At 43.1% G+C, this 17,333-nt stretch overlaps 1 protein-coding gene across 1 annotated transcript in view; it reads right to left on the bottom strand.

Annotated features, from left to right (window-relative positions):
• tubgcp3 (tubulin gamma complex component 3) overlaps window positions 1–17,333 on the bottom strand; it is a 140,257-nt gene that overhangs the window by 107,650 nt on the left and 15,274 nt on the right. Inside the window, exons 5-6 of the mRNA XM_063048317.1 lie at window positions 12,323–12,537; window positions 1,630–1,799 (exon numbers count right to left, since the gene is read on the bottom strand). Of these exons, the coding sequence (XP_062904387.1) occupies window positions 1,630–1,799; window positions 12,323–12,537 (385 nt within the window). The remainder of the gene's footprint in view (window positions 1–1,629; window positions 1,800–12,322; window positions 12,538–17,333) is intronic.

Genomic DNA, 17,333 nt, shown 5'->3' with positions numbered 1-17,333 from the left:
GCGGCGCGGCTACGTAGATGAACTGAACAGACTGATGAGGGAAAGGGAGAAGTGGAGAGTCCGTCATCGTGCCCAACGCCGGCCCCCTAGGCCTGAGTCAACGTAGCAGTAGTGGTGGGTCTGATACCCTGGTGTGATAGGGACATTCCTGTCCTAGCATGTTACGTCAGCTCCAGCAGACTAAGCAGAAAAGATCTACAGTGAGACCCAACGGCCAGGAAGACAGTTCTGCGTTGCACCATGGAGAGCGATGGGTAGGCACAGAACTGTAACCAAAGAAGACCCCAGTTGTGATGACTACTCATACCACTGGACCCAGACTTCTACTTTAACAATGGCTTTTCCACTTTAAAAACTCTCCCACATAGGTTTTTTCCAGCTTCGTACTATTGCCAAAATCAAGTCGTTTCTCTCTTTCAAAGATCTTAAGAAAGTGACCACACCCTATATCCTCCCGCTTGGACTACTCCAACTCCCTGTATACTGGGATTAGTCAGTCGTCCCTGTCCCCCCTGCAACTGGTCCAGAATGCTGCAGCCAGGCTCCTGACAGGTGCCCGGAAGAGGGACCATATTACTTCCATCCTGGCCTCTCTCCACTGGCTACCAGTACGGTTTAGAATTGATATTAAGGTTCTCCTGTTTGTTTATAAAGCCCTAAATGGGCTGGCCCCCTCCTATATCGAAGACTTTCTAACCCCTTATTCTACTTCCAGATCCCTCAGGTCAGCGGGGCTCCTGGCTGTCCCGCGATCTAAATTGAAGTTCAGAGGTTCCTTTCATCGTTGAATACAATGGCCAAGCACCAGTAGAAGTGGTGGTGTTCTAATTTGTTCTCTATTTCACTTGAGTACATAATTTGTTACTCAGTTGAAGAGTAGTTTGTCTTTTTATACCTTTTGTCTTTTTGTAACTTCGGCTAATTGGGACAGACGCTTAATTCAGCCAAAATATACTGGTCATGATCTGTCCCAATTAACTGGAATCTACTGCATTTAAAAAAATAAAGCTGAACAAGGTGCAGGTTACTAATATCTTGCAAAAGACATGAATTGGAGATCTAATTAAATCAAATGTGAACAAATTATGCAGTATGACCACTGTACAAGCAGAATTACACCATCAAACAGCAATTGAGACATATCGCACATAAATTAAAATTTCTTCCACTTGCTGAAATGCCCATATTCACCCACAGGAACAGTCTTGCCACACCACCTCACCAGCTACAACTCCCCACAACTCATATTGGCCACAAAAGCCAAATGCCCTGAAACCAACCCCAGTGGAAGTTTACACTCAATTAAATAGTCCGAGTTGATCTGATATAGGAAACATAACAACCAATGTGCACATAGGAACTTCCCGCAACTACAACGATAATCCATAGAAGGACTCTGAAAGCATAAACACGAGTAAATCTGCAGATGCTGGAAATCCAAAGCAACACACAAAAATGCTGGAGGACTTCAGCAGTCCTAATGAAGGGTCTCAGCCCAAAATATTGACTTTTTAATAGAAGCTGCCTAGCCTACTGAGATCCTCCAGCATTTTGTCCGTGTTGTTTGAAAAACATTTTCCATGTTGACCCGCTGACGACAAGAGAAGTTGGAATCGAAAGAGTACTTACAGCCAAGATCACCTTCACGTCTCAGCCTTGACATATTCCGAGACATTGAGCCTGGAAGTCCTTTTGAGGTAGATAATGATGAGGGTTGAGCAGCAGACAATGCCCACGCAAGCCGCGATCCTAACTGCTGTCTCATTGCATCTGCTGTTGCTGTACTTTGATAAGTTTGTCTGAGTGTGATTAAACAAAAAAGCATTAGAAGTTACATTTTCCAATATAACTACATTTAAGAATGTTATTTTCTAGTAATTAATATGCAACTTAAAATACACGATAATCAAGGCAGCAGAACACTTGCAGCGAGAAACTGATAATGGTAGCAGGTTAATTGGTCATATGGGTGTAATTTGGTGGCATGGGCTTGTTCAGCCAGAATGATCTGTTACTGCGCAGCACCTATAAATCAATAAATATTTATGTTGATGCTATTTCGGAGACTGGGAATTGAGTGTGGGAGAAGGAAGGACAGAGAAGAACAAGGGAGAAAAATAATGAACTGGGAAAGAGGAGGGATGAGGGACAAAGTTAGTGGGGGATGGGAGGATAAAGAAAAGAAAACCAATTAGGGAAAGGCAATTAAGATCACCAAGGAAGAGGGGGAAATGCACAGAAATTACATAACAGTAAGTAGCTATTCAACTTTGACAAGCTGTTTACTGGCAGTCCTGATAAAAGATTCTGACCTGAAAGGTTAACTATGCCTTTCCTCTTAGTGATGCTGCCGAACCGCTGAGTTCCTTCAGCAGACTGTTTGACGCTCCAGGCTCCAGCATCTGCAGTCACTCAAGTCATAGAGCGTGGAACAGGCTTGTCAGCCTAACTCATCTGGGCTGACTGTGTTGCTCAGCTGTCAGCTTGTTCCACACTCTCACCATCCTGACTGAACAATGTTCCCCTTAAACATTTCACCTTTCACCCTTAACCCAAGACCTCTCGTTCCAGTCTCACCCAACCCCTCTGAAAAAAGCCTGTTTGTACTTACCCTATATATACCCCTCACAATCTTCTACATCTATCAAATCCCTCCTCATTCTCCTACGCTCCAGGGAACAAAGTCCTAACCTATTCAGCTATTCCCAATTACTCACGTCCAGATGTAACAACATGCTGATAACTTTTCTCTGTACTCTTTCAATCTTAATTGGTTTCTTTCTTGTCGGCAAGTGACCAGAACTGCACACAAACCTCCAAAGTAGGCCTCACCAACCTCTTTCCCAACTTCAATGTAACATTCCATCTCCTGTACTCAATATGAAGGCTAACATGCCAAATATAAACACAAGAAAAACACACAATGCTGGGGGAACCAAGCAGGTCAGGCAGCATCCATGGAAACGTCGACATTTTGGGCCAAAAGCCTTCTTCATGTCAACACTCTCTTTACAACCCTGTCTACCCATGACACCACTTTCAAGGAATTGTTGATCTGTATTCTCAGATCCCTGTTCTAGCACATTCCTTCATGCCCCAATTTTCACTGTGCAAGTCCTTCCCTGGTTTGACCTCCCAAAGTGCAATATTTCAAACCTGTCTGCATTAAATTCCATCTGCTATTTTTCAGCCCATTTTTCCATCTGGTCCAGATCCGGCTGCAAGCTTTGATAGCCTTCTGCGCTGTCCCCACGCACAAGTCATGCTGACTGTCTCAAATCAGACCCTGCCTTTCCAAACATTGGTAGATCCTGTTCCCCAGGACCCCCTCCAACCGATGTCAGACTCCCCAGTCTGGCTTCTTTTTGTTATCTTTTTAAAAAAATGGCGACGTGCTTGGATACAGCAAGTTCTACGGAGCCAACCAAAGGTGTTACTGTCTTTTTTAAACATTTTTTTTTTTTTACAAACACAAGACCCCACTGGACATTAAGAACTTAAAAGTACTGCAGATCCACCCCATCAGCAAGTTGCTCATTGGAAAAGAAACTGAAGGAGCTGGACTGGGTATGGACCGTGCTGCTGCCTGCAACAGAGAAGAGTTGGTGCGCAGAGTCGCTGTGGAGTCTAACAGCCAAATGATCATCTTAGTCACTTTTCTTGCAATCACAAGTTCCTGCTGGACATTGGTAATGTGGAAAACTGCAAGTCTGATTCACTGTCCTACAAGCAAACAGCGAGGGAGCTGCGTGGTCTTGGTCATAGCACAGACAAGGCCTCAAACCGCGGTGTCACCTAATTGCAGCCACCCAGGAGAGAGGCTCTGGAGTCGGTGCACTCCACTGGAGTGCTGGAGGTGGTGTGGTGCGGAGCCCATGCTGGAGTAGGTGCTGCTCTCCAGTGTTTGCTCACCACAAGAAAAGATATGTTGTGTTTGACTGAAGACTGCTGCAACACTCATGGACTCAGCTATTTCGATTGGCTGTATTCATGGGTATCCATGTATAGCTGACTGACAATCAAACTTGAACTTGAACATGAGCCACTCTCCAGACCTCCAGAGCCTCATCTGTGGCCAGACATGAAGCAAACATCTCTGTATGGGCCTCTGCAATTTCTTCTCCAGCTTCCCACAAGGTCTGAGAATGCAATGGGTCAGAATCTGTTATTTATCCACTTTTAATGCATTTTAAGGCCTTCAGTACCTCCTCCCTGTTAATTCACATGTTCTCCAAGACAACAGCACTCATTTCCCCCATTTCTTTAGCCTCAATGGTTTCCTCCACAGTAAAATCTGCTCTCTTTTGCTCTACTTATTTATAATTATATATAATCCTACTTCATAACCACTTTAAAACTAATGGAATTAGTCTCTGAACCCAAAGTGCCCACAGCTACTTCCACCACTTGTCCCACTTCATTAGCCAGGAGGTCCAGTGATGTACCCCTCCCTCCAGTAGTTCCTTCTTTATATTGATTTCAAAGACACTGAACTGAAACCTGCAGATACAGTGCCTATAAAGTAGTATTCATCCCCCACTTTGGTAGGTTTCATGTTTTATTGTTGAATCAGTGGACTAATTTAGCCTTTTTGATACTGATCAACAGAAAAGAATCATTATTGTCAAAGTGAAAACAAATTCTTACAAATTGGTCTAAATTTATTGTAATTATTAAACACAAAATAATTGATTGCATAATTACTCACCCCCTTCAAGTCAGTATTTAATAGATTCACCTTTGGCACCAATTACAGCCTTGAGTGTGTGGACACGGCAATTTTTCCCTATTCTTCTTTACAAAACTGCTCAAGCTCTGTCAGATTACATGGATATCGCAAGTGAACAACCTTTTTCAAGTCCAGCTACAAATTCTCAATTGGATTGAGGATTGAACTCTGACTTGGCCACTCTAGGACATTAACTTTGTGGTTTTTAACCCATTCCTGTGTAGCTCTGACTTTATGCTTGGGGTCATTGTCTTGCTGGAAAACAAATCTCCCAAGTCACAGTTCTCTTGCAGACTGCATCAGGTTTTCCTCCAGGATTTCCCTGTATCTTGCTGCATTCATTTTACCCTCTACTTACACAAGTCTTCCAGTGCCTGCTGTAGTGAAGCATGCCCACAGCATGATGTAAGCACCACCATGCTTCATGGTAGGGATGGTGTGTTTTTGATGATGTGCAGTGTTTGGCTTATGCCAAACATAGCATTTAGTTTGATGGCCAAAAAGCTCAATTTTGGTTTCATCAGACCATAGAACCTTCTTCCAGCAGACTTCAGTCTCCCACATGCCTTCTGACAAACTCCAGCTGAGATTTCATGTGAGGTTTTTTAATAGTGGTTTTCTCTTTGCCACTCTCCCATAAAGCTTGAACTGGTGAAGCACTCGGGGAAAACAGTTGTTGCATGTACAGTCTCTCCCATCTCAGTCACTGAAGCTTGTAACTTCTCCAGAGCTGTCATAGGTCTCTTGGTGGCCTCCCTCACGAGACCCTTCTTGCATGGTCACTCAGTTTTTGAGGGCGGCCTGCTCTAGCCAGATTTACACCTGTGCCATATTCTTTCTTGATGATTGACTTAACTATACTCCAGGTGATATTCAGCGACTTGGATATTTTCTTGAATTCATCTTCTGACGTGTGCTTTTCAATAACCTTTTCATGGAGTTGCCTGATGTGTTCTTTTGACAGGATGGTGTAGTTATTTGCCAGGGATACTGACTCACCAACAGTTGGACCTTCGAGATATATTTTTACTACAATCAATTGAAACACCTTGACTGCACACAAGTGATCTCCATTTAACTAATTATGTGACCTCTAAAACCAACTGGCTGCACCAGTGATGATTTGGTGTGTCATATTAAAGAGGGTGAATACTTATGCTGTCAATTATTTTGTATTTCATATTTGTAATTAATTTAGGTCACTTCGTAGAGATCTATTTTCCACTTTGTCACTAAATAGTCCTTTTCTGTTGATCAGTGTCGAAAAAAACAAATTAAATCCACTGTGATTCAATGTTGTAAAACAATAAAACGTGAAAACTTCTGAGGGGGGTGAATACTTTTTATAGGCACCGTATCCAGCTAAGAACTTATACTGTGGGAATGACAGTGAAATACAACAACCACAGTCACATGAGTGGTAAAAACAAGACCAGCATTGTGGGGTCATGAGTGGCTGGGACAACTACAACTTGACTGAACATCCATCCACTATTTGAATGCCACATCCTCTGCAACAGATTCAACTGAAAGCGAATTAAGGTACTGGATTATGTCACAGCAATGTTCAAGGATGGCAATGGAAAACTCAAAACATATCAAGGGTAAAATAGTGTTTAAAAATGCCACACCCAAGTTTTGCAAAACCCGTCCAGTTCCTTGTACTATCCACGCTAGTGAGCTAAATCGCATGCAGGCGGAAGGATTTTTTTCCAAAGCTGAGTGGAGCCCCATAGGCAAAGCCAGCGGTCCCAGCAGCAAAGAATGGGTCTGCCAGGATCTGAGAAGACTGAGTTCACCATCTACTCAGTACTCAATACCCTCTGCCAGGACAGAGAATATCCTCACAAACCTTTCTGAAGGGCAACAATTCAGCAAAGTGGACTTAGCTGAGGCCTACCTACAGATGGAAGTGAAAGAAGAGTCCGAAGTGTTTCTCACCACAAACACTCACAAAGGGCTTCATTGCTATAATAAGCTTATTTTTGGAGTAGCGTCTGCACCTGACTCTAGTAGAAGAAAGCCACGGAACTGGTGCTGCAAGGCTGCCCAGGCACTGAGTGTTACCTCAATGACCTCATTGTTACCGGTAAGGATGACAAAAATCTCAAAACATTATCAAAAAGATTAAAAGATTATGGGCTCAGAGCACAATGCAACAAGTGTGAATTCTTCAAAACAAGTATTACTTATTATGGTCACACCATTGATGCCTGAGGATTGCTCAAGTGTGCAGAGAAAATTCAAACAATGATGGATGGCCCAATGCCAAAGGATGTGTCACAGTTGCAGTCCTTTATAGAATTTGTCAATTACTACAACAGGTTCCTGGCAAACCTGGCTACTGTACCCCACCCCTTGAACTCATTACTACAGATCGGAAAGAAATGGCAAGGGGCAAAGCAGTGTGAGGTGGCTTTCAAAAAGGTAAAGGAAATGGTGACATCAGACACTGTACTCATACATTATGATCCATATCGTCCAGTGAAGCTTCCCTGTTATGATGGTATAGGTAACCATATAACAATTACAGCACCGAAACAGGCCATCTCGGCCCTTCTAGTCCGTGCCGAACTCTTACTCTCTCCTAGTCCCACCGACCTGCACTCAGCCCATAACCCTCCATTCCTTTCCTGTCCATATATCTATCCAATTTAACCTTAAACAACAACATCGTACCTGCCTCAACCACTTCTGCTGGAAGTTCATTCCACACAGCCACCACTCTCTGAGTAAAGAAGTTCCCCCTCATGTTATCCTTAAACTTTTGTCCTTTAACTCTCAACTCATGTCCTCTTCTTTGAATCTTCCCCACTCTCAATGGAAAAAGCCTATCCACGTCAACTCTATCAATCCCCCTCATAATTTTAAAACACCTCTATCAAGTCCCCCCTCAACCTTCTACGCTCCAAAGAATAAAGACCTAACTTGTTCAACCTTTCTCTGTAACTTAGGAGATGAAACCCAGGCAACATTTTAGTAAACCTCCTCTGAACTCTCTCAATTTTATTGACATCTTTCCTATAATTCGGTGACCAGAACTGTACACAATACTCCAAATTTGGTCTTGTCAATGCCTTATACAATTTCAACATTACATCCCAACTCCTATACTCAATGCTCTGATTAATAAAGGCCAGCATACCAAAAGCTTTCTTCACCACTCTATCCACATGAGATTCCACCTTCAGGGAACTATGCACCATTATTCCTAGATCCCTCTGTTCTACTGCATTCTTCAATGCCCTACCATTTACCATGTATGTCCTATTTTGATTAGTCCTACCAAAATGTAGCACCTCACATTTTTCAGCATTAAACTCCATCTGCCATCTTTCAGCCCACTCTTCTAACTGTCCTAAATCTCTCTGCAAGCTTTGAAAACCTACCCCATCATCCACAACACCTATCTTAGTATCATCCGCATACTTACTAATCCAATTTACCACCCCATCATCCAGATGATTATATGTACATGACAAACAACATTGGACCCAGTACAGATCCCTGAGGCACACTGCCACACATCGTCCTCCAATCTGACACAGTTATCCACCACTACTCTCTGTCGTTTCCCATCTAGCCACTGCTGAATCCATTTTACTACTTCCATATTAATGCCTAACGATTGAATCTTCCTAACTAACCTTCCGTGTGGAACCTTGTCAAAGGCCTTACTGAAGTCCATATAGACAACATCCACCGCTTTACCCTCGTCAACTTTCTTAGTAACCTCATCAAAAAATTCAGTAAGATTTGTCAAACATGACCTTCCACGCACAAATCCATGTTGACTGTTCCTAATCAGACCTTGTCTATCCAGATAATTATATATACCATCTCTAAGAATACTTTCCATCAATTTACCCACCACTGACGTCAAACTCACAGGCCGATAATTGCCAGGTTTACTCTTAGAACCCTTTTTAAACAATGGAACCACATGAGCAATACGCCAATCCTCCGGCACCATCCCCATTTCTAATGACATTTGAAATATTTCTGTCAGAGCCCCTGTTATTTCTACACTAACTTCCCTCAAAGTCCTAGGGAATATCTTGTCCGGACCTGGAGACATATCCACTTTTATATTCCTTAAAAGCTCCAGTACTTCCTCTTCTTTAATTGTCATACTTTCCATAACTACCCTTCTTGTTTCCTTTACCTTACACAATTCAATATCCTTCTCCTTAGTGAATACCGAAGAAAAGAAATTATTCAAAATCTCCCCCATCTCTTTTGGTTCCGCACATAGCCGTCCACTCTGATTCTTCAAGGGACCAATTTTATCCCTCACTATCCTTTTGCCACTAACATAACTGTAGAAACCCTGTGGATTTATTTTCACCTTACTTGTCAAAGCAGCCTCGTATTTTCTTTTAGCTTTTCTAATTTCTTTCTTAAGATTCTTTTTACATTCTTTATATTCCTCGAGTACCCCGAGCTGCCTATTTTTATTGAAGATCCCTCTCTTTTTCCGAACCAAGTTTCCAATATCTCTTGAAAATCATGGCTCTCTCAAACTTTTAACCTTTCCTTTCAACCTAACAGGAACATAAAGATTCTGAACCCTCAAAATTTCAACTTTAAATGACCTCCATTTCTCTGTTACATCCTTCCCATAAAACAAATTGTCCCAATCCACTCCTTCTAAATCCTTTCGCATCTCCTCTAAGTTAGCCTTTCTCCAATCAAAAATCTCAATCCTAGGTCCAGTCCTATCCTTCCATAATTACACTGAAACTAATGGCATTGTGATCACTGGACCCGAAGTGCTCCCCAACGCATACCTCCATCACCTGCCCTATCTCACTCCCTAACAGGAGATCCAACACTGCTCCTTCTCGAGTTGATACCTCTATGTATCGTTCCAAACAACTATCTTGCACACGTTTGACAAACTCCAAACCATCCAGCCCTTTTTACAGAATGGGCTTTCCATTCTATGTTTGGAAAATTAAAATCTCCCACAATCACAACCTTGTGCTTACTACAAATATCTGCTATCTCCTTACAAATTTGCTCCTCCAGTCCTTGGTCCCCATTAGGTGGATGTCATGTTATGAGTGATAGAAGTGAATGCCCCACAGCCTTTACATGACGTACCCTTACCGCCAGAGAAAAATTATACACAGATTGATAGAGAGGCCTTGAAACTAGTTTTGAGGCATAAAACATTTCAACTAGTAGTTGTATGGGAGAGAATTTACCTCAGCAGTAATCCCTAATCTCCACTTTCAATTCACAGAAGGGAATTCAGAGATGGGCTCTATTTCTTGGAGGACACAATCACGAGATTGATTTCAAGAGAATGATCTAATCATGGAAATGCTGATGGATTATCCTGGTTTACCCTTGGAAAAGGAACTACCGGAAAAATTTATTTTAAAAAAAGGACACTCCTCTTGACATATTCTCCCTGATGCAAAACAGAAGTCTTCTTATTATGGCAAAGACGATCAAGGGAAACCAGAAAAACACCCACACTGTCTCAGGACTGCAATGCCACTCAAAATGGCTGGACGTGCACCAGCAACTCAAGTTCCCCCACAGGGGTTGCTTTATGTGGAGATTGAGAATTGATGTACCATCCAAGCTGAGAGCTAAGGTGTTGGAAGAGCTATATGGTGATCAACTAGACATGGTTAAAATGAAGGTGTTAGCTCTAAGTTTTGCCTAGTGGATGGGCCAGCAGACTGAGCAGCTTGCCATGTAGTGTTTGGGTTGCCAATACAACTAGAAGATACCAAGGGCATCACCCCTCCATCCCTAGCAATGGCCTGTCTTACCCTGACAGAGCATTCATGTAGACTTTGCTGGACCATTCATGGGCACAAATTACTTGGTAGTTGTGAACGCAGCTAAGTGTTCCCAATATTATCTTCTACAGCCTCGCAAACTGCTTGTGTATTAAGAAGCCTCATCACAGAACTGGTGTTCCAGAACACTTAGTCAGTGACAATAGACACAGTTTGGTGCGGAACAGTTTCAAATCATTCCTAAAAATGAATGGAATAAGACATATTATCTTTGCACTGCACCACCCAGCTACAAATAGCTCGGCGGAAAGGCCTGTCCGGAGCCTGAAGAACGCTCTGCGAGCAATGTCAGCAGAACACACTACACGGACACTGAATCAGAAGCTCAATTTCATCCTTACATATCACAATGCAGCACAGTCCACTACCAACAAGTCATCATCTATGCTGTCCCTGAGTCATCCTTTGTGTTCACATTTAGATCCCCTCAAATCCAATCTCAAAAGGAGTATGCAGGACAAACAGCTGAGACCATTTGAAGGCTCCTCAAACAAGGAGGTTCGATGTTTCACTCATGGACAAGCAGTCCTGGCGAGGGACTACAGAGGTGTTCAAAGGTGAGTACTTTGTTAGATTAAGGACAGAAGTGGACCACTCTCCTCCACAGTCAAAAATTGTGTCTGACGCCATCTGGAGATGATACATCGATCAGTTAAGGACAGTAGAGATAATTGTTAGAGAAGAATGGTGGCTACAGCTGTCAGAACCGCTCCCTGCAGTCCCAGAGTCAACTCCTACAACCACACAGAGGAGGCCCCAGAACCTGAGAAAGTTTCACAGTCACAAGTCTTACCTGCCAAGCAGTTATCCCATTATCCCACAAGGGAAAGGCAATTAAATATTTTGGCCTGAATGAGACAACTTATTTTTTTACTATGCAGTGGATGTCTATAAAGTAGTTGTACTATACAGTATGTATAAGTATAAAGGGCTGGGTATGCCCGCACCCACACCACCTCCTGCCCCTGCCACTCCCCCTGTGCCACCTGTCCCACATCCATCCTGCAGCACTCCATCCTTTGCTCCCGCCAGATTTACAAACACAGCACTATGCAAAAGTCTTAAGCACCCTAGCTATACATATGTGCCTAAGACTTCAGCACAGTACTGTATATACGTATACAAGTTGAAATGCATTCTATATTGAGTTAAAAGTTTATCGCTAAGCAGGGAGGAGTGTTGTATATTTAATATTTCAGTAATATTCGAGTAATATTGTAAATATACTGGTTAAGCATTCTTTGTTGTTTGCATAATGCATTACAGGTTATATATGAAAGTACGTAAATGGCCTACATCACTACGCTGCCACATCATACGAACGTGCCTCGCTTAAAGTAAAAACAAAGTTCGACTCCCCATTTTTTCCTTTTAATTAGCTTTTATGTTTTGTAGTTACAAAACATAACAAAAGACTGATTCATCTGGAGAGCTAAGTTTTTGACTGGCCTGAACACAGAAGTCAAATGGCTTCATCCAGAAACATTCGGTTTTTGCCTCTCAGTTTTTTTTTGCACTACCTTACTTCCTATTTTTCTATTTTCTATTTACGATTTATAATTTAACATTTTAACTATTTTAATATCTTTAATATTTAATATTTGTAATCCGGGGAGTGTGAAGTGCAGAATCAAATATCGCTGTGATGATTGCACGTTCTAGTAGCAATTGTTTGGCGACAACAAAGTATAAAGTATAAAGTACTCATTCTATGGTAGTTTAGAATAAATTACTATGAGTTTACTTTCAAGTTAGAGACAAGAAGACTACTTACCCTGGTAATAATGACTGAGGGGTTGGTGTTGGCCCATTTAAGCCATAAATGCTAAGGCTGCCAACTCCACTACTTCCCATGCTGCCAGCACTTTGAGAGGAAGCAGCCCTGTCAGAATAAGTCAGGGGAAGAGACTGTGGTCTGGAGTAGTAGTAAGGAGTAGAATGAGCATCTCTTGGTAATGCTTGCGCAAATAATGCTGCATAATTAGCGACCTGGAAAAGCACGATAACAGAACTTTAGGCAATGAAGTTAGAATATTACAAAAGAAAATGTCAAATTCAAATTCAATGAACAAGGGTTACCACACAAAACACTCCTTGAAATCCTATACAAAGGTGTTTTATGGACAGATACTTAGATCTTAAGTCGTAGATCCCAATAGCAGAACAGGAATGACACAAATTGATAACAAAAAGCTACTGAACAGTCTGCATTGTCCTTCAAGTTATTACATTAAAATTATATCGCGTTTGCACTGACTGCTATGCTGCCGGACAACGTCACTGAGAGTGACCAGGGTTCAATCTCACCGGTTTGTAAGGAGTTTGTACATTCTCCCCGTGACAGCATGACTTTCCTCCAGATGATCCAGTTTCACTCACATTCCAAAGAAGTACTGATTAGTTAGGTGAATTGGTCACATGGGTATAAATGGACTCATTGGGGCAGATTTGGTTACCATTCTGTATTTCTAAATCTAGAAAAACATCAAACATCCAAACTTATGTTGCTTCAAAGCAGAAGTTATATCAATAAGAATGACATAGGTGGTGGTCATTAAGCCCAGCAATTTTAACTGTTTCCTAGTAGGGAAAACATGCCAGTCCAATTCTCTTCCTCTTGTTCTTTCTCCAAACCTCAACAAACTATTGTCTCAACTACTTTTCCATTTCTCATTTTAAAGTGGTTGACTAATAGCAAGATCGATAATTCAACTGCACTCTGCATTAAACAATGTTGCTTCAAGTTTAAATCTGTTCCCTGACTCCTGGACCCACTCAATATTGGGATATGTCTTTATTTAACTTTTCTAATCCAGTCACGACCGTATAATGGAGCAACACACAAACTGGAGGAAGCCTGTGATCAGGCAGCATCCAAGGTGAGAAATGGCAGCACCCTTCAGTTGTACTGCTTCCTTCAATATCAATCATCCATTTTCCTCTATAGACTGCCTGATCCACTTGAGTTCCTCAGCTTTTTGTCTGTTGCTGCAGATCCCCGCATTTGCAGTCTCTTTCGTCTCCATGATTTTGTACTGCTCCATCAATTCTCCTTTCAACCCTTTTCGTTCATGAACACCAGCTTCTCCAATGTAATTTTAACACTGAAATAAAAACCAAAACAAAAAACAAATTGCTGGAAGAAGAGGCTAGGCAGAATTTGGGGAAGGAAATGGACAGCCGACATTTCAGGTTGAGATTCCTGTGCTCCCATCTTAACACTGACATCCCTCATTCCTGGAACCATTCAATAAGCCTTTTCTACACTCTCTCAAGGGGCCTCACATTGAGCCTAAGGATGATAAATATGAGCATGGCAATCACAACTGGTGTATGGTATCCAGTTCTATACGGTTTCAACATAACGTCCCTTTTGCCTTCTACACCTCCAATTACAATACTGGCATTCCGATTGATTTATGAACCACTTTCTCAACATGCCCTGCCGCTTACAAATATTTTTGGACATATGCATTCAAGTGCCGCTGTTTTTGTACATCCTTTACATCTTTGCCACTCAATCTATAACATCCCTCCTTTCTACCAGAGTATCACTTCACAAACAAAAAGTTGGCAAACTGGAGATACGTCACAAAACTGAATGATAACATAGAAAGTAACTTAATTATCCCGGGCATCTCTTAAATATTGAAGAGCAAAACTCAGGGAAAAAAAAAGGTATAACTTCTTGCCCCTAGTCCAAACCTGTTGTCCTGAACTTTTACAAGCATAACCTCCCAATTCCTCAAGTAACCTGGACCTACCACAGGTTCAATCCCACATTGATATTCAGAATCATGACAGCTTCTTCCTCTGCCTTTCTTAAGACATAAGAATCTGGAAGGATCAGCTGCAAAGGAAACATTTGATCCAAGTTATGATCTCAATCTTCAATGTATGAAGCTACCAGAGAATTTTTCCCTTAAGGTCATGTGTCAAATTCTGTTCCAAGCAGTATGTGTTCCAGTTTCTCAGTACTTCTGAACATACGTACAAATGCAAACTCATATCAGAGTGGATTTTAAATCAGTAATACCCCCCGCCCCACAGTCCTTTGTACCTGATTGGTACATTGCAAATGATTACCAAATATTACTTAATTCTACATTATAACTAAATATGAGCATGGAAAACTGTACTGAAGGCACTTCACTTTCTTTTTAATGGAGTCCCAAGTAGCTCAATAGGTCTTTATGTGAGAGACATAAAAGACTCCAGATGCTGGAATCTGGTCAAAACAAACCCTTCTGGGTCAAGTAGCATCTGTAGAGGGTGGGTAGAAAGGGGTTGACGTTTTGGATGGAAACCAAGTCAAGTTTTGGGTCAAAACATAATGCAGAGTTTTGACCCAAAATGTCAACAAGTGCTTCACCCCTTCCCCAATACATGCTGCTTGGCCCATTGAGTTAATCCAGCAGACTGTTTGTTAGTCAAGTTTTCACAGGAACCTTTATCACCTTGCTTCATGTCATTCTTTTTCCTTTCTCCCTTACATCATTGTCTAGTTCCTGTTACTTTCATCAACAGAGGGGAGAGGACTCTGGATTTGATGTACGCTAACGTTAAAGATGCATACAGCTCCTCTCCCCTCCCCCCACTGGGAAGGTCAGATCACAACCTGGTGCATCTAAAACCCTGCTACGTGCCTCTGGTGAAGAGTAAACCTGCAACCTCGAAGACAGTGAGAAAATGGTCAGAGGAGGCTTATGAGGCGCTCCAGGGTTGTTTGTTTTGAGGTGACAGACTGGCAGGCACTCTGTGAGCCACATGGAGAGGATAGTGATGGGCTCACAGAGTGCATCACGGATTACATCAACTTCTGTGTGGACTGTAATGTTCCAACAAGAACTGTCCTTTGTTATTCAAATAACAAGCCATGGGTTACAAAGGACATTAAGGACATCCTGAATGCTAAAAAGAGGGCGTTTAGAGATGGAAATAGGGAGGAGCTGAGGGCAATACAGAGGGACCTGAAAGCCAGGATCAGGGAGGCTAAAGACAGGTACAGGAGGAAGCTTGAGTGGAAACCCCAGCAGAACAACATGAAAGAGGTCTGGAGGGGGATGAGGACCATCACTGGGTTCCGGCAAACTAGCAACAGAGGAGCGGAAGGCAGTGTGGACAGGGCCAACGAACTTAACCTGTTCTTTAACAGATTTGACATTGTGGCCCCTGCCCATCCCCCACATGAGCCATCTGTTGTCGGCCCCCAACCAACACGTATTCCACTCTCCCCTCCTACCCCTCCTCACAGTCCCCCACCCTGCTCTCATGACTATACCCCTTCCCCACACAAAACCACCACGGTGGGCTTCACAGCTTAACAGGTGAGAAGACAGCTGAAACGTCTCAACCCAAGCAAGGCTGTAGGACCGGATGGTGTCAGTACCAGGGTGCTCAAAGCCTGTGCCCCTCAGCTATGTGGAGTACTTCGCCATGTCTTCAACCCGAGCCTGAGGCTCCGGAGGGTTCCTGTGCTGTGGAAGATGACCTGCCTCGTCCCTGTGCCGAAGACGCCGCGCCCCAGCGGCCTCAATGACTACAGACCGGTGGCATTGACCTCCCACATCATGAAGACCCTGGAGAGACTTGTTATGGAGCTGCTCCAGCCTATGGTCAGGCCACACTTAGATCCCCTCCAGTTCGCCTACCAGCCCCGACTAGGAGTTGAGGATGCCATCGTCTACCTGCTGAACCGTGTCTACGCCCACCTGGACAAGCCAGCGAGCACTGTGAGGGTCATGTTTTTTGACTTCTCCAGTGCGTTCAACACCATCCGCCCTGCTCTGCTGGGGGAGAAGCTGACAGCGATGCAGGTGGATGCTTCCCTGGTGTCATGGATTCTTGATTACCTGACTGGCAGACCACAATACGTGTGCTTGCAACACTGTGTGTCCGACAGAGTGATCAGCAGCACTGGGGCTCCAGAGGGGACTGTCTTGTCTCCCTTTCTCTTCACTACTTACACCTCGGACTTCAACTACTGCACAGTGTCTTGTCATCTTCAGAAGTTTTCTGATGACTCTGCCATAGTTGGATGCATCAGTAAGGGAGATGAGGCTGAGTACAGGGCTACGGTAGGAAACTTTGTCACATGGTGTGAGCAGAATTATCTGCAGCTTAATGTGAAAAAGACTAAGGAGCTGGTGGTAGACCTGAGGAGAACTAAGGTACCGGTGGCCCCTGTTTCCATCCAGGGGGTCAGTGTGGACATGGTGGAGGATTACAAATACCTGGGGATACGAATTGACAATAAACTGGACTGGTCAAAGAACACTGAAGCTGTCTACAAGAAGGGTCAGAGCCGTCTCTATTTCCTGAGGAGACTGAGGTCCTTTAACATCTGCCGGACGATGCTGATGATGTTCTACGAGTCTGCGGTGGCCAGTGCCATCGTGTTTGCTGTTGTGTGCTGGGGCAGCAGGCTGAGGGTAGCAGACACCAACAGAATCAACAAACTCATTTGTAAGGCCAGTGATGTTGTGGGGATGGAACTAGACTCTCTGACGGTGGTGTCTGAAAAGAGAATACTGTCCAAATTGCATGCCATCTTGGACAACGTCTCCCATCCACTACATGATGTACTGGTTGGGCACAGGAGTACATTCAGCCAGAGACTCATTCCACCGAGATGCAACACAGAGCGTCATAGGAAGTCATTCCTGCCTGTGGCCATCAAACTTTACAACTCCTCCCTTGGAGGGTCAGACACCCTGAGCCAATAGGCTGGTCCTGGACTTATTTCATAATTTACTGGCATAATTTACATATTATTATTTAACTAT

This window comes from Mobula hypostoma, chromosome 5 (assembly GCF_963921235.1).
Source record: "Mobula hypostoma chromosome 5, sMobHyp1.1, whole genome shotgun sequence".
Taxonomy (NCBI): Eukaryota; Metazoa; Chordata; class Chondrichthyes; order Myliobatiformes; family Myliobatidae; genus Mobula; species Mobula hypostoma.
Note: the sequence above shows the minus strand (reverse complement) of the source record. Positions and strands in the feature narration are given on the sequence as shown.